Genomic DNA, 26,407 nt, shown 5'->3' with positions numbered 1-26,407 from the left:
CTGCCCATCGTGTAACCCCCCGCTGCCCCTATGACAAGCTGTTTGCATTGTGATCACCCATCCAAGCACCATACAGGCTCACGCCTGCTTAGCTTTGCGTGATCGTATGAGGTTGGGAGCATGCGGGTGATTTGGTGGGGGGCGTGGTTTACTTTGTAGAGCGATCATTCCTACAACAACTCACAGCCACAACTTGCTTTTAATTATTATTCTTTTTTAACTGCATATCATCGTTTATGTTTACGTTTAACGATTTGATGGCGCTATGGGTGGCAGACAGGCGCCACTAGTTAACCAAAAGATAATTGACTCAACGACTCGTGATGACGATCGCTTGTGTTGTGATCGAAACGTCGTAGTTTTTTGTTATTTTCTTTGAACCTATATCTACGTGACTTTACCGAAAGACCCAAGAACATGAATTGCTGCAGTCACGAAAGCTTTAAGTCAAGATTTACTTTGCAGGGTTCGATGCGTGTGACGTGCGAGTCAATACGAATTGATGAATTCTTACAACCCGAGTTAGTGCTGTATCATTCTATAGTTAAGAAGTGCTCATTTAATTCTATACAAGTATTGCCATATTTGGGAGTACGATGGGTAAAGCTCTGCGTGTGAGAGTGTCCCTGTCTGCGTGTTTGCGTGTGTCATCAGGTTTCACACTTTGACGTCCGTATCTCCCTGGCTTTTGTTACCACATGTGGGTCTCCCGGACTTCAGAGATGACCTGGTTTGCTCGTTGCAATGCCTGTTAAAAGAAAACAAAAGAGATAAATAGACAGTGTAGTAAAGTACGACAATAAAATCGACTGCGTAGGTTTTCGCGGTTGTGCTCCTGTGTGGCTCTCAGATGTTTTTGGGCTGTACCACGTGTTGTCCAGTGCGATGTCCGACGTTTAATTCTACTTGCTGGGAGGCTTTTTCGGGAACTGAGTTGAGCGCTCACTCTCTCTGTTGCAATGTTCGGCTCACGTTAAATAATAACATGGCATAGTATTTGCATTATGTAAACCATAATCTAACACAACTATTCATTGTTTCGAAGTGGATTTTAAAATATCAACCTTTGCTCTCAATGGGCCCTTAAATGGTTCTGGGAGTGGACTCGTCTCGTCGTCGCTGTCGTCTTTGCCGCCTTCGTCGCTGCCGCCTTCATCTGATAATTGCGCGGCCGGACAGTTGTTGGCTGTCTCGGTTGACGACGTCGGTGCCACGCGGTCAGGGTGGTGTCTAGGCCGGGCTGTACGGCAAAGTGGTCGAGATAGGAGGTGATCCTCTGAGTGTGAGCGGCCGCAATGGTGTAACAGAATAAAAGAGAAGGTGCCTCCTGCAACTACCTCGTCTCCGACTGTGTGCGACACACACACCGACCACTACACATGCAAATTGGTACATCTACAAAAATAAAATGGAATTGAGAGCAACAATGGATGGCACAGGTTGGGCGGCTGCCCGGCACGTCACCTGCAGCATGCAGAGGGCCTCGTTACGGCGCTGGGCGATGTCCTCAGACTCCACCAGAAGGTCGCAGAGGATATGCGGTGTGTAGAGCTGCCCTACCAGCTCACTCTGCAGATGATCTGTGGGATGCACGGAGGCACATGGAGACATACGGATACACAAACCAAATGGGGGTCTCCCTACCTAGCCTGACACGGACCGCTGGGGCGAGTACTGTGAGCGAGCACCAACTGAGATCCCCACACACACAGAGACACGCAAGACTAAAGTCCCTCTTCAGCATGGTACACTATAAGGACAAGTGTTGTTCGTGAGCACCAAAGACAAAGGTCCCCCCCGATAGCCTTAACAGATTATTGGAGCAAGTGCTATTAGCGAACACCTATTCATGCCGGCACGGCACACGAGGGGGTGGGTGGCCAGCACCACACCCGGGCGCCTTTGTCTCCCAAGTTGCAATGTTTACACACCACATTAGGTACTCATTTGAGGCTGAGTAGACCTAGGGGAGGCTAAGGACCGGTTCAGATACTCGTCACTGGTGTTGGCCATGAGCCGGAATCAAACTCGGGTCGCTAAGTGTGTAGTGCAGCGCACTAACCATTACACCACCACTCCCACAGTGAACACCTAACAAACGTACATACTCACACCTCTTGTGCAAACTCATTTGTGTTGAACAGCTACAAGAAAAGAGCAGTTCACATTTTGTCTTAATTTCTTTTTTGCAAATGCTAAAATGCATTTGCAAAAAGGCGTTAAAATGCAGTCATCATTTGAATGTAAATGTTTACCTTTGACAAAATTCACCAGGAAATTCATGACGGCTTTCGGAACACTAGGAACACAAGAATAATTAAAATCAATCAATTCTCCACATCTACATAATTTAATTCCTCCAAAAGGTCACTTAGAAGCAAGGTTGGCTATGTACGGTATAAAACAAGTTAAACATACATACGTACTTAGGAAGTGAGTGAATGGTAGTTTGATAAAGTGGATCGAGTTTGGCATAACTACACAAAACATCGTGCTATAATTCCATCTTATATTTTTTATATAGCACCTTATTCCAAGGCACTTTGTAACAATTATACAAGTGTACATAAGATGTTGGTGGTTCAGATAATAAAGAGTGGGGTTATTAAAAGTATTGGTGTATAGTTGTGGTGACAGGAGAACAGGCCGGAGTGGTTAAGGAGGGTTTGGGGTAGTGATAGGGGTTGGGGTAGAGGTTGGGGTAGTGATAGGGTAATGATAACGGTTGGGTTAGGGGTTGGGGTAGTGATAGGGGTAGTGATAGGGGTAGTGGTAGGGGTTGGGGTAGGGGTAGTGATAGGGTAGTGATAAGGGTTGGGGTAGGGGTATGGGTTGGGGTAGGGGTAATGATAGGGGTTGGGGTAGTGATAGGGGTAGTGATACGGGTTGAGGTAGGGGTATGGGTTGGGGGTAGGGGTAATGATAGGGGTTGGTGTAGGGATAGGGGAAGTGATAGGGGTTGGGTTAGGTGTTGGGGGAAGTGATAGAGGTAGTGGCATAGACGGTTACGACTTGCAACCTTTTTCAATGTAAAATTGTCTGCATTTACAGTGATATTCCAAAAGACCTGAATCGCCCAGCTGAGTGGCAGCTCAGTTAGAACCAGCGGTGAAGAAGTAACATGTACAAAGCTCCCGCTATGAAACTTATTATTTCTGTAGAACCACTTTCACCACCGTTTCCCATGCAGAAACATCACGGTATAAGGAACAGCAGCTGTTCTGGAGAGTGCTTGTACACAGGTGTGGTGCTCTGAAAATTCCCGGTACCGCGTACCGTCGTCGTAGATTGGCACAATTCAACAAACGGTTAAGAGGTATCGGGCTCGCAATCGCATGTTACACGAGTGTTCAATCCGAGTCTAGCGTCGACCAAGCCCTTAATCACTCCGCGAGTTGATAAAATGAGTATCAATTTGTCGGGAAGTCAACAGTGGTTGTCCCCTGCACAGACTCATCTCTGCCATATGAATGGGATCACTCAAACCACCGCTGGGCAAAGGGAAGCTCAATTGAACCGCTGAAGAGATCCGCTCTAGTGGAGGGTACTTGGCCTACTCTTCCACGCTGGCCAAACCTCTTGAAAAAGATGGGAGGAGTACCCACACTTTACCCCACCACACGCGTTCTGCCAATCATGCTGCTGTGTGGCTAGAGGCGGCGGGGCGGGGACGGCGGCGTGATGTGGGGGTAATTTGAGAAAAGTGTCGTTTCGACCGCTGCAGCGGGAGATGGAATTTAAGGGGCGACCTCTGCAAATCCAGTGCGCCGCCGGGGACCGTTAGGCCACAGTGGCAGCAGAGCCTGAACGACCTACGGGGTGCTCCCTAAGAGGGCTCTCGTGCAACCGACCGTCCGGCCAGCCAGCCGAGCGCGTCCTCACCTGTCCTGGATGTTCTTGCGCACGATGAGGAAGTAGGACTTGATGAGGTGCTCGATGACCTCGCAGTCGCGCTGCTCGTGCGACGTCAGCTTCCGCGAGGAGGGCACGGGCTGCGCGCACACGGAGCAGCAACGTGGCGGGCCGCGAGAAGCGGAGGAGGAGATTAAGGGTGCGGTTTGGCAAAGTACACGGGGGGGGGGGGGCGAGGTGGCCGGGTGACGAGGTGAGAGATGTTGAGCTGGCACTGCTGAGATCCTAGAAGCCAGATTCCAGCTGCATGTGATTCAATCGCGTCCTCAAATCTAGTGTGGTGATGAGCTCTGCTGGGTCACCAATAACTGCACTTAATTAGATTAAATTCTAGCTCCGAGAATGGAAACTATCTGCCATGTGATGAACATTTCTCTCTGCAGCAGGAGCACCGAATATGGGCTTCAGGTGCTTGTGTTTAGTTTGTTGACCTTTCCCCGCACCTCCCATTAGCACGGTTGGTGACATATGGTGCAAAAGAAGTTCAATATACATGCATTAAAAAACAAGATAATCAAGTGAAGCGAGTTTTCTTTTCATATCATCTCAAAAATCCATTGAGCACGTCGAGTATGCAAGGGTGTCCAGGGTATCAACTGATATGTGCCTTGCAAACACGGCATGGCATGAGTTTTAACATTTACGGTCTCAGCCCAGTAAACTGTTTTATTGCCAGAAATGATAAAACCTATTTTTATTTTTTCATACTTTTGATACTGGCAAAAAGTTTCCATTTTGTAGCTGCTCGCCCCGAGCTATAAATGCTCTGATAGTGGCATTGTCCTTGTACTGGTCGCCTTTTGGCATTCTCTGGTCTAACACTGGTGGTGAGACGAGGCCATGAAGAAGGCTGTCTCTCGTGTAGGCCAATCAGTTTCAAAGACAATGCAGATATTATCAGAGCATGTTTTTTTGCATTTTCAATTCAAGTACGTGTGGTGAATTCAGACTTGCAAAAGGTGCTTGAACATCTTAACACCTCTTTGGTTCTTTCGGTAAAGTCACGTATAAAGATAAAATAATAAATTAAATAATAGCATACGACGTTTCGATTGCAACACAAGCAATCATCATCAGGTATAAAGGAAATAGCAACAAAAATCTAACCAGAAACTATAGACAGACATATAAGCAGACAGATATCACCAAGATACATAGAGAGAGAGTAACACAGGCACAGAGAGGGAGAACGTCTCTGTGGCGAGGCCTTAAATAGACAGAGGGGGCGGGGGCGGAGAGAGAGAGGGGTTAGAGAAAAAATGAATATGTCAATGAGTGCGGCGACGCGTGGTCAATTACGCAAGCTTGAACATTAGGGAAGAGGGAGAAAGAACACACTAAATTAAATAACCTAGCAAAATATCGAAATGTTATGTGTTGTATTACATAACATTTCGATATTTTACGCAAGCTTGAACATTAGGGAAGAGGGAGAAAGAACACACTAAATTAAATAACCTAGCAAAATATCGAAATGTTACGTGTTGTATTACATAACATTTCGATATTTTGCTACGTTATTTAATTTAGTGTGTTCTTTCTCCCTCTTCCCGAATGTTCAAGCTTGCGTAATTGACCACGCGTCGCCGCACTCATTGACATATTAATTTTTTCTCTAACCCCTCTCTCTCTCCGCCCCCGCCCCCTCTGTCTATTTAAGGCCTCGCCACAGAGACGATCTCCCTCTCTGTGCCTGTGTTACTCTCTCTATGTATCTTGGTGATATCTGTCTGCTTATATGTCTGTCTATAGTTTCTGGTTAGATTTTTGTTGCTATTTCCTTTATACCTGATGATGATTGCTTGTGTTGCAATCAAAACGTCGTATGCTATTATTTAATGTATTATTTTATCTTTATACGTGACTTTACCGAAAGAACCAAAGAGTAATTCCTGCAGTCACAAAAGCTCCAAATTTAAGATCTTAACACCTGTTTTATTGCCAAAAATGGTAAAACCTATTTTCTTTCAAAACCCACCACGTTAAATTTGGGCCTACACCTAATTTGTCTAAATTCCAACCCTGATAATGTAAAATATCGGGTTGGCTGTCACGCGACAAACATTGCTTTCTGTGGCAAGGTGGGTGGGTGCTTCTTCCCTACTACTGGTGTGAATTAGAGATCTCAGAAGAAGATCCGCGGTGTCTGCTTTTGTGGGCTGTTCTCTAACACGAAGGGTTGCATGCGCTGCTGCTCCGCAGGATCACCGGATGGATTCTTCGCCTCATAAAAGTGACGTCGCGAGTGCAATTCGGACAGGAAGGGAAAGGCAACAAACACTAATACAATAAAACAATAAAACTTTCTCCAAACCCAGCGATAACGCGGGCGGCCTCACCACGTCCATCAGGTTAATGGCGGCTCCTCGATTGCCGTGGCCCGACGGTGCAGCATCCTGCATTTTGAGCCGACTGTCCGTGGCAGAGACGGCGTTCGCAGAGGTTGTGGTGACGGCGGTGGTGGCGGCGGCGTTGGTCTGGTGGCAACCCCACCGTGGTGAACCACGCCAGCCGGGCTCCATCGGAAAATCTAGACTGCGGCTCCCCTGCGCTCGCACGATTCGTTCAAAGAGACTGGTGACGCTGACTTTGCCATAGTCTTGTCATCAGTTGTCCTCACAGTCATTCTTGTAATCCAACAATGCTATCATTGAATGAAAACGCCAAAAGGCAAACAGTACAAAGACATTGTATGTATCGGAGCATTTATAGCTCGGGTTGAGCAGCTACATCATGGGACCTTTTTGGGTGGCATGATACAAAAAGTTCCAACGCTGCTGAGACTAGGCCATAAAGAAGGCTGTCTCTGGTGTAGGCCAATCGGTTTGACAACGCGCATATTATCAGGGCATGTTTAAATGTTCACCACAAGTACCGTGGGTGGTTAATGTAGACTTAATTCCTTGAAAAAGGTTTCTATTTGGTGTTTGAACATCTTAACACCTGTTTTATTGCCAGAGAGGGTAAAACCTATTCTTATTTTGCATACTTTGCTACTGCCAAAAAAGGTCGCGTGATGTTATCACTGTAATCATTACTGCAGGGTTTCCCAATCTCCAGTCCTCGTGACCGCCCACCACCACGCTACGACTTTCCACATTCACCAAATGACTCCTCCCATTTAAATGAACCCGTTCCACATGCTGCACGCGCCCAGCGATTGTTAAACACGTCCCACGTGACGCACTGAGCAATTAACGGTGTCTGCGTGAATATAGGCGATTCAAATTAAATTAAATAATATAATATGACGTTTCGATTGCAACACAAGCAACTATCATCAGGTACAAATGAATGAGAAAATAAACATAGTAAACTTGGAAATATAATACAATACAACACAGAGAGTCGGCCAACAAAACAGTCAACACCCCACCTGGTTGATTACGTTCTTCCAAAGATTGCTAAATTTTAAAATTTGTCTCTCTCTCAAATTTCGCAATCATTGGAAGAACGTAATCAACCAGGTGGGGTGTTGACTCTGTGCTGTATTGCATTAGATTTACAAGTTTACTATGTTTGTTTTCTCATTCATTTGTACCTGATGATGGTTGCTTGTGTTGCAATCGAAACGTCGTATGCCATTATTATTTAATTTAATTTCATATTCTTGGTTCTTTCGGTAAAGTCACGTAGAAATAAGTGTACACGTTTTCTACGTGAAATTTACAAATAGTGCTTTATGCACTGGTTTGTGTCTCCAAGTTTGGGGCAATTCTTTGATAAATTTGGCCAGTTTGTTGTTTGTGCAGAATAAGTCACTAAATAACCAAACGACATGTTATCTCTCCACACAAAACAACAACTATGCTTTACATAGCCCATCAGCCCCACAGCCTTCGAGTAGTGCATAACTTAAGCAGCATTGATTCAGTACAAGCAAACCCTGTACCAGTTGAGACACACAGCATCTCACCAGCACAGACATGATTTCTTAAATTAATGCAAAAGAACTGGCAACTAACGTATAGGTCCCAGTGAGACATAAACACCCTACGGCACAAAATACTGTATTCATGAGCAACGCTTCATAGCGAGAACAACCTTAAACAAAAACATTCAATTCTTATCAGATCATCTTAACGCGGAGTTATTGTGACTTCCTGTTAAATAGACAGAGGGCCAGAGATAATGTAAACAGTTTCAATTTGAGTATGGAAAGCATTAACCTTTTTTTTACATGGACAGCACAAACTGACCTCCAGACTCCTGTCAATCATCGCCGAGATGAGAGACGCATCGACAAAGTCCGGGTGCTTGGTGTTGATGTACGCCAGCTCAATGGCCACCAGGTTGTGGACCTGCGAGAGACGTGCCAACCGAGAGACATTCACTCATTGTGTTTGCCCAGGAAAGGTCTCAACAATGCTCTTGACACTTCTCTCCTCAAATAGGCATCATTTATGCTTGTGTAGGGGTGTTAGAGAGAGAGCCCGTTATGCATGGCAGCTTATGGCAAACAAACACAGTGGGCGGGGCTACGTGAGTGCACGGGGAGATTCTCTCTACGACGTCCGCGCCAGGCACCCCGGGGGGGCCCCACCCCTCAGCGGGGGGTTGGGTATAAAAGGGGATGTATCGGAGGGCTCGGGGTTCTTGTTAAGCTAACCAGTGAAGACTGAAGACGTCTTAGCTAGAGCCCTGGACTCCCCTGGTTCGCCGTCCTTATCAGGGCCGAACAGGACCGAGCCAGCGGCGTGGTCCCGAGATCCAGAGCCGGTGCTCTTGTCAGCGCTGGTCTGGGACTCAAGGTACCGGGCCCGACTTACCAGTGTCGGGCCAGATAGCCTCCCCTAGCCCGTTAGAGGAGGACTAGGAGGCAGGCTAGGAAGTAGCTAGCGCGTGTATCCCCAGCTAGCCGGGTGAGGGGGCCGACACCCCCTCTAGTGTTGTATGCCAGAACCGTGCTGTGTGAATAAAACCCGTGTGCCTCCAACTCCGGCGTCCAAGAGACGTGAACTCTATTACACTTGTATGTTGAACTTCTTTCACACCGTACATAACTAATCGGAGGTAAAACCGTGACGCCGGCACACGACGGCCATCTCTTGCGAATATCATCACGGGATCATCAACATCCACCGTGAAGCAGACGGCGCGTACTGTAATTCTCTACACTGTACACCCACAGTGTTAATCAGGGCGGCCGCGAGATCCGAACCATGCACTGACCATGAGCAGCGAAGGCGCTACAGATAGGCCGTGTCACCACCCTTATAATCAGGTATGGGTCCACTCGGTCAAATTAAAAACACGATAGAAATTAAACAAGACACAGGATCAATAAAATATAATACAGTGCAGTACTCATATTACATAATCATCAGCAGCCTTGATCTATCTACTGGTGAAATCCTCCCCAAGTCGTCGCCAACACGGTCGTGCGTGTAATGGATCCATCGAGCACCTGCAGGCGAGCTCATTTCATCGGCTCCATCTTCCCGAGCCAGATGCAGTTGCCTTCTGAGGCCGCAGTTTCAAGGTTTGGTTCTGGCTCAGCGTGGCAAATGGAAACCCACCTGAACCTTGAGGGCCCTAGGCCAGCATGGCTAAGATGTGCCAGTGGAAAAAGTTGTATTCGCGCCGTGGTAGTTGATATCCAGGGGGAGGGACCCACCATCTCGTTTGTGAAGGGCAGCCGCTTTCTCAGCAGGGAGGTCACCACCTCCACGATGGCATCATGCAGCTTGGGAAACCGCAACAGCTCCTGTCAACACAGCACTCACAGCGAAGGTGGGACTTGGATGTCAAAAAGCCCTTGTGGAATCATGGCGTGCAAAAAAGGGGAATGATTATAAGACTGGCAGGAAAGCATTTGGGCTGTGAACTCATACATATGAACCTTTGGGCGTTACATCTTCTTTTGTAATGGTTTTCTCCGGTTACCTCCCACATAAAGTAAAACATTCAATAAGGTTAATTGGTCAAACAATATAGGGCCACTCCTGCCTAAAAAGTTTTGAGATTCAATGAGACTTTCCTGGGTAAATAAACAGCTCTTGCCCCAAAATGCCATTAAGGCTACACGGAGGACCTTTGTCTTTGTCTCGTAACGAGCGAGTCACCATGCCTGCCCGCACACCTGCGTGCTGTAGTTGCTGCAGTGCTGCACGATCCTCTGCATCTCCTCGTGCACCAGCTCCACGCAGCGTAGCCCCGGCTCCTCCAGCAGCTTAATCTGCCGCTTCACGAGCAGCTCGAACGACACCTCCGGCACGAAGAGCGCCGGCCGGGGCCCCTGAGCAGCGTGAGCGGGGTCGGAGTGCAGGGGACACAGACTGAGCACCGGCGCCGTGGTGGCGCACGACTGTAGTCCAGCGCTATGCAGGCGAGGACAGGCGATTGGCTTCACTCACAGGGTAAGGTCGGCCTACAGTTCCACGTCACTTTAGATCTCGTGTCGAACACGTGCGTATACAGTTGTTGTAATCAGTTAACTAAATTATTAATCTCCAGCGAGGTGTCTTAGCACAGCTGAGAGAAAACACGAATGCCCACTACCAGTTATCAGCACACGTAAATGAACAGGCCGTTTGTTAACCCACTGCTGGATGAGGGCCTTCCCACGCTACGAGGCCTGTGCGGCCTACTTGACGTCTTTGCTCTTCACCTTCACCACACTGCCGAGTGCAGGTTGGTGCACACTTCTCCTTTGGCAAATAAAATACTAAATTAAAATTGAGCCTTAATACTCAAAATGATTGCGTAAAATCATGTGTAAGAAAGGATTACTTTAAATTCATGCAATTTCTATTAGAAAATCTATTTTATGGCATTAAATTGATAAACGGCAAGTTGTGCGTGAATTACTGTAGGGAGCGATAGCGTAGCGATTAGCGTGCTGCGCTATGAACCCGGCGACCTTTTGATTCCTGCTCATCTCAAACACCAGTGACGATTACCTGAAACGGTCTAGGGCCTCCCTGAGGTCGTCTAAGCCTCAAATGAGTACCTGGTGCGGTTGGTAAACATCACCACTGGGGAGACAAAGGCGGTCAGACGTGGTGCTGGCCACCTACCCTCTTGTGTGCCATGCCGGCCTTGATAGGTGCACGCTAACAATAGTGTTAAGGCTATAGGGGGGATCTTTGTCTTTGTTAATGTGTGGGCCGCTAGATGTCATTTGAAAGTCCTGTTCGGGCAAACAGGAAGGAAAGGGTCCACCCCCCCCACCTCCCCTCTATGTCAGGAATCCGCACGATACTCGGATTCGGTTTCGTCGACAGCTAGCGACGTACCGTGGCGTTGCGGATGGCCGTGAGGACGTCCATGGTGGTGAGGCCACCCAAAGGGTGGAGAGACTCCAGCGTTCGTCCGAACGTTTCATGGAAAATGTAGCAAATCCTGGCCCCTCCGCACCTGCAGGTCAGCACGAGACGCAGACGGCGGGCGGCGTCGAGCGTCGCCAAACCTGGGCTCACGATCATCGTTCAGTAACTCCTGGCCTTCCCGAGCGCTGGTGCTCACTCTGCGAGTCAATGCCGCCTCAAACCAATCACGTCGCGGAGCTCAGGGACGCCCTGCAAGGTGATTGTGCCTTCGTCCCACAATGTGCCAGCCAAATATGTGTAGGGGTATAGCGCTTACTGCTGGCCAAAAAGAGTAACTGCGGTGCACGGCAGTACTCGTGTCAGCAGGCCCCAGTATATAGGAGAGGGGGACATCTCGGGGAAAGGTCACAGAAGGGGCCCATGGGGAAGTCCCGGGAACCCGCTAGTAGGTTCCAGTAGGGGGGCGTGGCCGGGGCGGAGCAAGGCCATGCTGAGAGAGCATAAGAGGGGGCCTGAGCGGGAGCCCGGGCTGTTGCTGGAAGTGGAGTCCCGGTCGTGCTGTTCGAGACCATCGTCGTCGCCATCTCGTCGTCGTCACTATCTCCTCCTCGTCGCCTCCGCCTTCACCATCCCGGGGTGCTGTTAGTCAGACAGCCTCGCAACTGTTCTAAGTAGTGCCGCCGACAAAAGACGGCCTTAATTATAATAGTGTGCACCCACGTAGGGTGTGTGTATATCCCGATGGTGCTTGTTAAATAAAGTGTCTCCAAGTAATACTGTCTCCGATCTGCGTCACAACATATGGATGATATTCCTTTATGATATACATGGGTTTATTTGGTGAGGAACACTTTGATTCTTGGATGGTGTGTCTGTTACTCAATAGCCACGATTAGGTAACATATCATCATGGCAATTTAAGAATTGGTCATCAGAAAACAGATTGTTTTATTTAACTGTCATCAGGCCCAATTGAGTTAAGTGCAGTGTACATCCCTTATTAACTCCATCTCTCTGGCCTTTATATTTATGAGCTATGATAAAAGAGTCATTTTCAGAAACGTCACCTAATATTTATTATTTCTGATAAGGCCACACAGTGTTATTGATGAATGTGTTGAGTTTTTTTGTATTAATTCTAACTGCCAACTCAGCATCACCTGAAATGAATTGCCTAAATTTCCTCTATTCTGCGCTATTTCTTCCTCCTGAACTGTTTCCGCTCAGGCCCATGCTCACAGTTGTGAACGTGAGCGCAGTGCTTGCTGCACCCAAGCATGAAGTATGCGTTTAATCTTGATGTCAACAGGAGAAATCCTTAATATTCTTGTCTCATCATTTTCTATGAGGTACTAGCTGAATGGAAAAAATGCAGCAGTTCTATGTAAAATTTGACATTAATAAAACAAATATAAGCACCTTATGACACAATTGAACGTAAAATTTACCAAACTCTGGGGAGAAGCGGTGGTGCAGTGGTTGGTGCTCTGCACTATGGACCTGGTGATCCGAGTTCCATTCCCCTGCCACGGCTAACATCAGTGACGCGTGGTATGTAAATCCGGCGGAAGGGACTCCGTCTGCCCCAATCCACACGTGGTAAAACAAACCTCTTGAGCAACGCTGTCCGCTCACGGCCATGGGTGCACTACCACTCAATCGGGCCCCGGCAGCCCCCGTGCCTCTGACTAGACTCAGAGTAAGTTAACAAGTTCGAGATCTCATGGAAAAGCACGGGTTTTGTAATGCTGGCCAACACGTGTTTGTACTCGAAAGCAATTCATTATGTATGTATGTATGTTTAACTTATTTTGCACTGTACGTAGCCAACCGTGCTAATCGGAGGTGCGGGATTATACAATCAGTGGTATGGGAGCAGACAGACAGCGGTTAGGGAAAAAAAGTCCTTTTACTCTGGTTTGTGTCTCCAAGTGTTGGGAAACGCTTTGCAAATTTTGGCCAGCTTTCTATGTGGTAAGGCCCTAAACAACACAACTTTAGAAGACACTTTGGTTTATATTGGATCGTCTTCACGAAGAGTTATCACGGACCCATGTTACGGACGGACGGATGTTCGGACACAGCTCATGGAATTGATAAACAAAATGCCGACTAAACGACCACTGCTATGGACGGACGCGTCTGTGGTCAAGCGGGGCGACTCACAGCTCAGAGGTCTCGATGTGCTTGGACGTGCCCTCGATGGTATGGCAGTACTCGCTGGCGAACTTGGTGACGATGCTGAGCAGCGTGGCACTGGGGTCGTCCACCGTCTCGCCGTAGCCGCTCAGCAGCGACTGGTACTGCGCCACCAGCACGTTCACGCGCGCCTTCAGCTCGGGCAGGCAGTCGCGGATGTGGTGCATGAGCAGCCTTGGTCAGCCGTGCGCGCGCAGGGTCCGGACCGTGACGTCACGTGCACAAAGGACAAATGCACCGTATTGGAGCCTTGAACAGACTGTTGTGGCAAGCGCTCTGAGCGAGCAGCACCTCTTAAGGTTGACACGACACACAAAAGGGGTGGGTGATCAGCAGAATGCTCAGCTGCCTTTGTTTCCCCAGTTTTTTGTTTAGACACTGCATCGGGTACTCATTGGAGGCTGAAAAAAGAAGTGCAGTGGTGCAGTATGTCGTCACAAACATTAAAACTAGCGGCAGGCCCAGGTCCGGTTCAGATATTCATTACCGACATTGGCATGCGAGTGGGAATTAAACTTTGGTTGCCAGGTTTGTAGGGCAAGTACTAAGTGTGGGTGGTGCAGCACTAAGTGTGGGTGGTGCGGCACTGAGTGTGGGTGGTGCGGCACTGAGTGTGGGTGGTGCGGCACTGAGTGTGGGTGGTGCGGCACTGAGTGTGGGTGGTGCGGCATTGAGTGTGAGTGGTGCGGCACTGAGTGTGAGTGGTGCAGCACTGAGTGTGAGTGGTGCAGCACTGAGTGTGGGTGGTGCGGCACTGAGTGTGAGTGGTGCGGCACTGAGTGTGGGTGGTGCGGCACTGAGTGTGGGTGGTGCGGCACTGAGTGTGAGTGGTGCAGCACTGAGTGTGGGTGGTGCAGCACTGAGTGTGGGTGGTGCGGCACTGAGTGTGAGTGGTGCAGCACTGAGTGTGGGTGGTGCAGCACTGAGTGTGGGTGGTGCGGCACTGAGTGTGAGTGGTGCGGCACTGAGTGTGAGTGGTGCAGCACTGAGTGTGGGTGGTGCGGCACTGAGTGTGGGTGGTGCGGCATTGAGTGTGAGTGGTGCAGCACTGAGTGTGGGTGGTGCGGCACTGAGTGTGAGTGGTGCAGCACTGAGTGTGGGTGGTGCGGCACTGAGTGTGGGTGGTGCGGCATTGAGTGTGAGTGGTGCAGCACTGAGTGTGGGTGGTGCGGCACTGAGTGTGAGTGGTGCAGCACTGAGTGTGAGTGGTGCAGCACTGAGTGTGAGTGGTGCGGCACTGAGTGTGAGTGCTGCGGCACTGAGTGTGAGTGGTGCGGCACTGAGTGTGAGTGGTGCGGCACTAAGTGTGGGTGGTGCAGCACTGAGTGTGGGTGGTGCGGCACTGAGTGTGGGTGGTGCGGCACTGAGTGTGGGTGGTGCGGCACTGAGTGTGAGTGGTGCAGCACTGAGTGTGAGTGGTGCGGCACTGAGTGTGGGTGGTGCAGCACTGAGTGTGAGTGGTGCGGCACTGAGTGTGAGTGCTGCGGCACTGAGTGTGAGTGGTGCGGCACTGAGTGTGAGTGGTGCGGCACTAAGTGTGGGTGGTGCAGCACTGAGTGTGGGTGGTGCGGCACTGAGTGTGGGTGGTGCGGCACTGAGTGTGGGTGGTGCGGCACTGAGTGTGAGTGGTGCAGCACTGAGTGTGGGTGGTGCGGCACTGAGTGTGAGTGGTGCGGCACTGAGTGTGAGTGGTGCGGCACTGAGTGTGAGTGGTGCGGCACTGAGTGTGAGTGGTGCGGCACTGAGTGTGGGTGGTGCAGCACTGAGTGTGAGTGGTGCGGCACTGAGTGTGGGTGGTGCGGCACTGAGTGTGAGTGGTGCGGCACTGAGTGTGGGTGGTGCGGCACTGAGTGTGAGTGGTGCGGCACTGAGTGTGAGTGGTGCGGCACTGAGTGTGAGTGGTGCGGCACTGAGTGTGGGTGGTGCGGCACTGAGTGTGAGTGGTGCGGCACTGAGTGTGGGTGGTGCGGCACTGAGTGTGAGTGGTGCAGCACTGAGTGTGGGTGGTGCAGCACTGAGTGTGGGTGGTGCGGCACTGAGTGTGAGTGGTGCGGCACTAAGTGTGAGTGGTGTGGCACTGAGTGGTCTCTGCTGTAGCACTAAGTGTGAGTGGTGTGGCACCGGGTGCGACTGTTACCTGTTGAGAGTCTTGGCGAGGTTCTTGGTTCCGCTGCGGTTGGCTAGAGCCGGGTACTTCCGCTGCAGGAACACATCTTCGTCTCTCAACGAGTCCGTCACGCTCTTGTTCTTGTTAATGTCGAGTTGACTCCTGCGTGAAAGAGCGCGAGAGATGCAGGCAAACACGGACAATTCAAAATATATTCATCAGCGCATTAAACTGATCTCACAAAGTAACTTTGTACAGAGGAATTCGTGTCCTCAAGTGAAGATCTAAGCCTCTATCTAAGTCTTGGTCGCATCATTTGTCTGCATCGCCAAAGTTACATTGCCTTTGCTGCTACTGCTGTTACTTATGCTGCTGAAAAGTGCTGCCCTATGACCAGCTCACCCGGAATGCGACCGATTTCGTCAAATCGTGGAAGCCAAACAGGCTTGAGCCTCGCAAGTGGCTGGATAGCGAGTGGAGCGGTGGGACAGCGGTTAGCATACGGTGCTATGAACACAGCAACCCGAGTTTTAATCCCCGACACGGCCAACATCTGAACCGGTCCCGAGCACCCTCTTCACCAACTCGCACTGACCAGCGTGAAGTACGATCACACAACCTGGCAGTGGTGGATTGAAAAAGGGCTGCACATTAAGGAGTAAGCTGGAGGTGATATGCCAGAAGCACTCAATTCATCCATTTATCCACATTGCTTCACTTGTAATAGGGGTCACCCAAAATTCCAGCAAACTCATCCTTGTTACACGCATTCATCCGCAGGCAACGGTGCGGTCGTCTGCATTCATTTTTTGCGACCCAGGTAGCGGATAATAGAATCCGCCAACACGGATAAGGGGGGTATAATTGCCCCTGTGGCCGCACCGTATCCCGTGGCCGCACCGTATCCGCAGCGTGACGGTGGGAGGAGGGAGCCTCACCGGTTGACGACCCCGACGATCCCCAGCTTGACGGGCACGACGCGTCCCAGCAGCACGTCCGTGGCGTCCGTGCCGGCATCCATGAGGTCCAGCTTGCTGACGACAGCCAGTGTACGGCGCCCTGCGCCAGCAGGTCGGCACGCACGCACGCGTACCCGTGAGGATTTGGTAGTGAATTCAATCATAACGATTGGCTCCAGATGCTTTTGACTGAAATTGTTTGGTATGAATGTTTAATATGGATGACAATGCTTTTATCATCATCATCATCAGCTGTGACCTGTCCACTGTTGGATGAAGGTCTTCACTTGCGATGCAATAATTAATCTGGCACCTGCACATGAGTTGCTTTCATCGCTTTCTCAGCTCGTGCGTGGAAGGACTGTGGAATTGTGGGACCACTAGCGATGGCGGCCTTGGGTAGCCTTCATCCAGCAATGGATGATGGCTGACGATGATGGTGATGATCACGAATCCAAACACTGATGCCCCGCTGACACGGTCAGAAAGCTCCCATTCCAGGCACGTACCGTCAGGGTCCACCTCACGAGCCATCTTGAGGGCCTCCGACGTAGCCATGTCCGTGTTGGCGGGCGTGACCGCCAGGATGATGGAGTTTGGGTTGGAGATGTAGCTGAGCACCATCTCTCGCACCTGCAATTCAATGTCCGGCGGCTGGTCGCCCACTGGAACCTGCGGGGAGGGGTCAAGGGGACGTTGAGTCCCACTGCCGGGTGAGGTGCCGACCCCCGTGGGGAGCGTGGTGACCCGGAGATATTTATCTCGTCCGCTAGAAATCCCGGTTGGATAGGAGGGAGAAGACGGTCATTGGGGGTGCGTGGCTTTCATGAGGATGGGGTGGAATCTCCGGCTCGTGTTTTTCAGGCTCGGGCTGACACACTGAATAATTGGAATGCCGCCAGACTCCCCACGAGAACCCACAAACGAGAAGCTTCTTGGCCATGACCGCGATCGCTCCGCCGGCTCCCAGTCCAATTCTGGACCAAATACCAAATCGCGCTGTCCTTCAAGATTTCAATCTACTCCCCTCCATACACTCTCCTATATATCCCCTTGTACCTCAACCCTCTGCGCTCCACGCACTCTCTTGTCCCACCCCTCTCAACTCGCTCTAAATCCCTCCACACAGCCTCTTACCTCTCCCCTCCTCCTAAACTGTTCCTCCCCTTGCACTCTCTGATCCAGCAATAAAAGGGTTTCTTTGATGAACCCACCCAGTTGGTCTCTGCTGAGCAGGTGGCTAATTCTCGTCTGCTGCCCCCCACCCCCCCCCATAGTCTTGAAATCTCGACCACCCAACTGTCCATACTGTCGGCCACTGCAACTATTTAAGTTTTGACTCAAGCCTTCTCTCTTCACCTCCAACATACGACCAACTTGTCGCTTTTTTTTTCTCTATAAAATAAGCACGCTCGCCGTGTCCGCGCGGCATCTTGAGATGCGGTCGCATTTAGACGCAACACACATGCACATTGCATTGCACCGTGCAACCAATGCGTCGTCACACGCGTACTGCATTTACAGGTAGCCACCAACCACACTTGCCAATGGATGTGCACAATATGTCCGACAGTTCCAAGCTCTTAGAACCCAAGAGACACATGAACGGATGAATGGCTGAACAAACAAGATCTGGCCGACTGAGGCTGTGTGCGGTGATTGCCGAGGACCTCTGTTGTAGTAGCATTGTGATCAAACGCCCACCTTCGTGATTCCTGGCAAGTCCACCAGGGTGAGACTCAGGACGTGTGGAGAGAAGATCTTGAGGTGGATAGCTTCTGAACAAATTCCCTGCATTTCAAAATGAAAGATTTTACATGGAAAGGTATTGTTATTTGGAGCACGTTACGTATATCCATGGCTATTTACTATAATTATTATGTGCGGGATAACCATATAACCTTGAATATGGCAGATCGTATTAGATGATTACAACAAGAAATAGCAACTTATATCCAGCCGTGACACAGTGAGCCATGGCAAGGGCGTGGGAAGCGAATGAGGGTTGAGCGTGGATAGTGCGTGGATAGTGCGTGGATAGTGCGTGGATAGTGCGTAGATAGTGCGTGGATAGTGCGTGGATAGTGCGTGGATAGTGCGTGGATCGGCAATCACCGTGTATGATTGGTGTCATAGGCTGTCGGGGGACAAACTGGGTGGGCAGCAGAGGGCAGTGCCACAAAATCCAGTTGTATTGCATTTCCGTGATCCCCGTCACCATCAACATGCGTGACGAGGTGAAATAAGCCGCACCAAACGTATGGCACTGGGACACCTTCATCCAGCAGTGCATCGACAAAGGGCTGCACGTGTGCCATGTGCAATCGTACAAAGTCTAACAATAAATTCATATTTCACGGGGCCTTTTTGCCAGTATAAAAAATAAGAATAGGTTTTACCCTTTCTGGCAATAAAGCAGGTGTTAAGATGTTCAAATACCAAATAGATACCTTTTTGCAAGGAATCGAGTCCTCATTAAATACACATAGTTGTGGTGAAGGCTGCCTCTGGTGTAGGTCAATCAGTTTCAAAGAATGCAAATATTATTAAAGCATGTTTGTTTGCATGTTCACCATAAGCATGTGCGGTTAATGCTGACTTAATTCCTTGCAATATGTATCTATATGGTGTTTGAACATCCTAACACCGGTTTTATTGCCAGATAGGGTAAAACGTATTCTTATTTTTCAATAAACTCATGTATTTGGAGATAATTAGTGTATCTCTCCAGCTAGGTTCCTTCCACGCATAAACGTTCACCAAACCCGAGTGACTGAAAAGAGAGTGAGGTAACACTCTTTGAATACTTTTAATGAATGCAGAGAGATCCACTTGCCTTGTTCGAACCCGTCACACGCTCGGTCTCATTTTCGATCTCCCTGCGGATCTCATCGAAGTCTGTGAATATCTGATCGAGGGAAAGACATTTTTGTTCAACAAAATATATACTGTACAGTAGATTTAGTAGACAATCAGATATGTAAGTGGGTGAGTGGAGAAGGCAGGTAAGTGGGTAGGCAGGTAGGTCGATGGTTAACCAGGTAATGTATGTATATATGTTGAATTCCTTTCTCACCATACGTAGCCAACCGTACTAATTCAAGATGCAGGTAAGTGGGGAGTTAGTTAAGTGGTAGATGGGATAGGTAGATAAATGGGAAAGTAGGAAAAATGGTTGGTAGGTAGGTAATTGGGTAGGAAGGTAGATGGGAGGGTAGGTGGGTGGGGAAGTTACCATGTTTTTGGTATGCAGAAATTTCCCCCATTCTTCTGCGTCGATCCCTAATGGGAAGAAAATGCAAAGCATCCTTTAAACAATATGCACAGCAGCTTACCGTCCAGTAACTTGCAGTTATTATATTTAGAACTGCAATATAAAAAGTTGCGAGTAATCATGTGCTCAAGTACAGTTGTACAAATGTGTGCATAATACAAAGCGGTAATTATTAGGTTGCGTTCATACATGTGATGTAAGGCTGCCATAGCACCAGATTCGTGAGGAAACACTCAGCTTGAGAAAGTAATAACTTTAAGAATATAAAATACAGTGAAAGAAAGGAAAGAGACCTTTATAGAGGTGGGCGTTCTTTCGGAAATGAACGTCTGTCGGCATTAATAATTTACAGAGGGAGAGAAAGAGACAGAATTATGACCACCTGTCAGCACAGAATCAAAAGATAACATCACAAACTCTTTATTAAGCTTACAAACCACTAGGTTTTTCAATGCTTACTCAACCACAATATTGCATTTTAACATATACAGTACTATAAAGTGTGTACAGTGAAGTTTCCTTGAAAGTATCAGACAATAACACGTTTTACAGGTTCAAGACAAAATCATTTACTTTACCAAGAACAAAGTCAGACCATTTGAATACTGAAACCTTGATGATGCAAAAAATAGAAGGGGTATAAAAACTACCGAATAAAACATAGACTAAAATTTGTTTGTAAAGTTAGTTTCTCTTCCGTATGGCTGCTGATGTAGATGCAGAGTAACAAGTACAATTTCACATTCAGGTGGTCAAGCCAGATAACTGCGTCAGGAGCAGTGGAGTCTATCGCTGTAATCTCTTCTTCATATTTGTGGGTCGGGCATTGCGTCATTATACGTTGTTTGGTCTGTTTAGGATGGATGACCAAAGCCACACGTGGAACAGTTTTTAATTTTCCATTTGTGCATCAGGTATCCGCATCTGCCATGGTTTGTGTGGATGTGGTTTAGGGTGGACAAAGAGCTTCGTGGAAGATCAAAACCAGGGATCTTCTGTGTTAGCTCTTTCACAAGGTGTTTGCTTTTGAGTTCTTTTTAACTCCATTCAGCTCTCCAAGCTTCATCGCGGTTTAACTTACAAACTAAGCAAACACTTACGTTGTTTCAAGAAGTTACAAATCTTTAAGCTGATTTTTTTCACTCGTTACTTCGAGGCGGCAGGGTAGGTTGGAAAGTGCTGCCCCCTAATGTAAGGCGCCGAGGTAATTTGGATGGATCTGAGAGGTAGCTCTGCAATATCCACTTCCGAGAACCATTCTCTAATACAAAGGCCTGCGCTGCTGTGCAAGAGACGGAATGAATACTTCGGCTATTGACACTATATGGATTGCACAACTCAAATACAATTGGGGGGAAAACAAAACACATATGAAAGTATATTTCTCACTTGCATGTAAGCAAATTTCACTGACATTGTAAGTAAGAAGCAGGGCCAACTGCAGATTGCAGGGCTGATTGCAGATTGCAGTGCCCTAGAGACTTGGCTGTCAGGAGGTGAGGTGAGGTTGTGAGGACTCGGGTGATTGTGTAGATTCTGGTGAGATTGTGGAGATACTGGTGAGACTGGAGATTCTGGTGATTGTGGAGATTCTGGTGAGATTGTGGAGATTCTGGTGAAATTGTGGAGATTCTGGTGAAATTGTGGAGATTCTGGTGAGACTGTGGAGATTCTGGTGAGACTGTGGAGATTCTGGTGAGATTGTGGAGATTCTAGTGATTGTGGAGATTCTGGTGATTGTGGAGATTCTGGTGATTGTGGAGATTCTAGTGAGATTGTGGAGATTCTGGTGATTGTGGAGATTCTGGTGATTGAGGAAATTCTGGTGATTGTGGAGATTCTGGTGAGATTGTGGAGATTCTGGTGAGATTGTGGAGATTCTGGTGATTGTGGAGATTCTGGTGAGATTGTGGATATTCTGGTGATTGTGGAGATTTTGGTGAGATTGTGGAGATTCTGGTGATTGTGGAGATTCTGGTGAGATTGTGGAGATTCTGGTGAGACTGTGGAGATTCTGGTGATTGTGGAGATTCTGGTGAGATTGTGGAGATTCTGGTGATTGTGGAGATTCTGGTGATTGTGGAGATTCTGGTGATTGTGGAGATTCTGGTGATTGTGGAGATTCTGGTGAGATTGTGGAGATTCTGGTGAGATTCTGGAGATGCTGGTGATTGTGGAGATTGTGGTGATTGTGGAGATTCTGGTGAGATTGTGGAGATTGTGGTGATTGTGGAGTTTCTGGTGAAATTGTGGAGATTCTGGTGAGACTGTGGAGATTCTGGTGAGATTGTGGAGATTCTGGTGATTGTGGAGATTCTGGTGAGATTGTGGAGATTCTGGTGATTGTGGAGATTCTGGTGAGATTGTGGAGATTCTGGTGGGATTGTGGAGATTCCGGTGAGATTGCGGAGATTTTGGTGAGACTGTGGAGATTCTGGTGAGATTGTGGAGATTCTGGTGAGACTGTGGAGATTCTGGTGAGATTGTGGAGATTCTGGTGATTGTGGAGATTCTGGTGAGATTGTAGAGATTCTGGTGAGACTGTGGAGATTCTGGTGATTGTGGAGATTCTGGTGATTGTGGAGATTCTGGTGATTGTGGAGATTCTGGTGAGATTGTGGAGATTCTGGTGAGATTGTGGAGATTCTGGTGATTGTGGAGATTCTGGTGAGATTGTGGAGATTCTGGTGATTGTGAAGATTCTGGTGATTGTGGAGATTCTGGTGATTGTGGAGATTCTGGTGAGATTGTAGAGATTCTGGTGAGATTGTGGAGATTCTGGTGATTGTGGAGATTCTGGTGAGATTGTGGAGATTCTGGTGATTGTGGAGATTCTGGTGAGATTGTAAAGATTCTGGTGAATTGTGGAGATTCTGGTGAGATTGTGGAGATTCTGGTGAGATTGTGGAGATTCTGGTGAGATTGTGGAGATTCTGGTGAAATTGTGGAGATTCTGGTGAGATTGTGGAGATTCTGGTGAGATTGTGGAGATTCTGGTGAGATTGTGAAGATTCTGATGAGATTGTGGAGATTCTGGTGATTGTGGAGATTCTGGTGATTGTGGAGATTCTGGTGAGATTGTGGATATTCTGGTGAGATTGTGGAGATTCTGGTGATTGTGGAGATTCTGGTGAGATTGTGGAGATTCTGGTGAGATTGTGGAGATTCTGGTGATTGTGGAGATTCTGGTGAGATTGTGGAGATTCTGGTGATTGTGAAGATTCTGGTGATTGTGGAGATTCTGGTGATTGTGGAGATTCTGGTGAGATTGTAGAGATTCTGGTGAGATTGTGGAGATTCTGGTGAGATTGTGGAGATTCTGGTGATTGTGGAGATTCTGGTGAGATTGTAGAGATTCTGGTGAGATTGTGGAGATTCTGGTGATTGTGGAGATTCTGGCGAGATTATGGAGATTCTGGTGAAATTGTGGAGATTCTGGTGAGATTGTGGAGATTCTGGTGAGATTGTGGAGATTCTGGTGAGATTGTGAAGATTCTGATGAGATTGTGGAGATTCTGGTGAGATTGTGGAGATTCTGGTGAGATTGTGGAGATTCTGGTGAGATTGTGGAGATTCTGGTGAGATTGTGGAGATTCTGGTGATTGTGGAGATTCTGGTGATTGTGGAGATTCTGGTGAGATTGTGGATATTCTGGTGAGATTGTGGAGATTCTGGTGATTGTGGAGATTCTGGTGAGATTGTGGAGATTCTGGTGAGATTGTGGATATTCTGGTGAGATTGTGGAGATTCTGGTGAGATTGTGGAGATTCTGGTGATTGTGGAGATTCTGGTGAGATTGTGGAGATTCTGGTGGGATTGTGCAGATTCTGGTGAGATTGTGGAGATTTTGGTGAGACTGTGGAGATTCTGGTGAGATTGTGGAGATTCTGGTGAGACTGTGGAGATTCTGGTGAGATTGTGGAGATTCTGGTGATTGTGGAGATTCTGGTGAGATTGTAGAGATTCTGATGAGACTGTGGAGATTCTGGTGATTGTGGAGATTCTGGTGATTGTGGAGATTCTGGTGATTGTGGAGATTCTGGTGAGATTGTGGAGATTCTGGTGAGATTGTGGAGATTCTGGTGATTGTGGAGATTCTGGTGAGATTGTGGAGATTCTGGTGATTGTGAAGATTCTGGTGATTGTGGAGATTCTGGTGATTGTGGAGATTCTGGTGAGATTGTAGAGATTCTGGTGAGATTGTGGAGATTCTGGTGATTGTGGAGATTCTGGTGAGATTGTGGAGATTCTGGTGATTGTGGAGATTCTGGTGAGATTGTAAAGATTCTGGTGAATTGTGGAGATTCTGGTGAGATTGTGGAGATTCTGGTGAGATTGTGGAGATTCTGGTGAAATTGTGGAGATTCTGGTGAGATTGTGGAGATTCTGGTGAGATTGTGGAGATTCTGGTGAGATTGTGGAGATTCTGATGAGATTGTGTAGATTCTGGTGAGATTGTGGAGATTCTGGTGAGATTGTGGAGATTCTGGTGAGATTGTGGAGATTCTGGTGAGATTGTGGAGATTCTGGTGATTGTGGAGATTCTGGTGATTGTGGAGATTCTGGTGAGATTGTGGATATTCTGGTGAGATTGTGGAGATTCTGGTGATTGTGGAGATTCTGGTGAGATTGTGGAGATTCTGGTGAGATTGTGGATATTCTGGTGAGATTGTGGAGATTCTGGTGAGATTGTGGAGATTCTGGTGAGATTGTGGAGATTCTGGCGAGTTTGTGGAGATTCTGGTGAGTTTATGGAGATTCTGGTGAGATTGTGGAGATTCTGGTGATTGTGGTGATTCTGGTGAGATTGTGGAGATTCTGGTGAGATTGTGGAGATTCTGGTGATTGTGGAGATTCCGGTGATTGTGGAGATTCTGGTGGGATTGTGGAGATTGTGGTGAGACTGTTAGAGATTGTGGTGAGGCTGTGGGGTGAGGGTGAGGCTGTGGAGCGAGGGCTATACCGTCGCCATTGGACAAGTCTGCGGCGCGTCGCTCCTCGGGCGAGACGTGCGTGAGCTGCAGGACGAGCGGGCGGCGCGTCACAATGCCCGTGCCACGCGGAAGGAACCCACGCCCCACCAGCCCCTCCAGCACCGAGCTCTTGCCGCTGCTCTGTACCCACAAAGACCCCCCACGCAGCCACTGACTGATCAGAGCACGAGTGATCAATGACCTCAGGACGAATGATCAATTATGGCATTGTCAATAATCGGTGACACTCGTGTTAATTTCTCACAAGGCCCATGGTTAAAGACCACATCTTTAGTGATAAATAGTAAGATGACCGTAATTATGGGACTTGTGATCAATGATTAAATTATAAGTACTGTGCCATGATTCCTTATTTATAACCGATAATGCACGACCATCACTCGTGTTGAGTGATTAGAGGATCCATTATATTATCAATGATCATGAGGGCCATCATTAATGACTCATCATCAGATCTGATCAAAGGGAAATTACAGGACTGATCAACCACGTATTAAAGGATATTAAAAACACGCTCTTGGTTAAACAAACCCACCACCAGACGACGCAATTCTTGACACTCTTATCAAGAGAAAATACTCGCATTGCGTTAAACACAAGTTGTACACATTCAGCCCACTTAATGCTCTAATCTCTAGGTCTCCCTTGCTAGGTAGCCTCAAATATAAATGCCACTTCAGCAGGTTTAAGAGTCAACATAACGTGACATATTTAAATTGAGTCTATCCACTGCCGGATGACGGCCTCCCTCATGCCGTGTCGGTCGTAGGGATTGCGTTACCATCCTCTCACCTCGCTGGTCAGTGCGAGTTGATAAAAGGGGAAGTCCCAGGACCAGTTTCAACACTCGCCGTCACCGCCTGTTCGCCGTGGATATGTATCGATGTTCGCCGTTCGCGAACCACTGCTCCACTGCGGTCGCTTTGCGTGCGCGCGAACGTGCAAAGTTACCACGGGATGCGGGCTGACTCAAAGCAATGCGGGAGGTTATTTGACCATACTTCACCCCGCTGGTCAATGCGTGTTGGCGCGCTGGCACGGCGGGCAGCATAGGTATCCAGCACAACAATAGACGCTTGCTCCAAAGCCCACGGCCATCACCTTCTCCGCAGTCGTCCACTGATTGTATGCAGGAGTGGTAAAACCATTGCACTCAAGATAAATCAAGGCAACGCTGTAAATGCAGTCCTCACATCGCGGGTCATTACCTGCGTTCCTATGACCACAATCTGCGGCAATTGAATCGTCTCGGCTCCAACGGCGTTGAACACATCCTGTAGTTTATTAATCACCGGTATCAGCGCTTGCATTTTGTTTAATAAAATGAATATTTTAAATTTTATCAGCTTCTAATTTAAAAGGGTGGTGGTGGTGGGGGAGGCAAATGATAAAACAACCCCGTGCACACAAACTAACAGCGCCGCCGCATGCACCGCAATGCCATCCCACACGCAGCAGTCGCTGGGAGGGCACGCGCGTCGTGCACTGTACCGTACAGTGCGCGCGGGAGGATCTCAACATTTTACAAACGCGAACCGAGGGGAGGGGGAAAGCGGCGACCCGTAGCCCCGGGGGGTGAGGGTAGGTGAGGGTGGGTGGGGCACGAACTTTGACCGCCAATAAAAACGAATTCTAGATTTGAAGCTTTCGTGACTGCAAGGATTCATACTCTTAGGTGTTTTTTCGGTAAA

At 48.3% G+C, this 26,407-nt stretch overlaps 1 protein-coding gene across 1 annotated transcript; it reads right to left on the bottom strand.

Annotated features, from left to right (window-relative positions):
* LOC144947368 (dynamin-1-like protein) lies at positions 1-26,198 on the bottom strand. The gene is made up of 19 exons (XM_078876648.1): positions 25,925-26,198; positions 24,686-24,836; positions 20,016-20,051; positions 19,684-19,730; positions 19,285-19,356; positions 18,153-18,239; positions 16,958-17,120; positions 16,428-16,548; positions 15,520-15,651; positions 13,350-13,556; positions 11,151-11,271; positions 9,995-10,150; positions 9,530-9,619; positions 8,112-8,213; positions 6,252-6,458; positions 3,883-3,992; positions 2,256-2,299; positions 1,465-1,580; positions 1-748 (listed from the first exon to the last, which is right to left on the bottom strand). Exons 1-19 carry the CDS (start codon positions 26,024-26,026, stop codon positions 692-694), a joined length of 2,121 nt encoding a protein of 706 aa, XP_078732774.1. The 5' UTR covers positions 26,027-26,198; the 3' UTR covers positions 1-691.
* Between the last annotated feature and the right edge of the window lie 209 nt (positions 26,199-26,407).

The sequence above is a fragment of the Lampetra fluviatilis genome, chromosome 44 (assembly GCF_964198595.1).
Source record: "Lampetra fluviatilis chromosome 44, kcLamFluv1.1, whole genome shotgun sequence".
Classification (NCBI taxonomy): domain Eukaryota; kingdom Metazoa; phylum Chordata; class Hyperoartia; order Petromyzontiformes; family Petromyzontidae; genus Lampetra; species Lampetra fluviatilis.
This window is presented reverse-complemented; position numbering and strand designations above follow the sequence as displayed.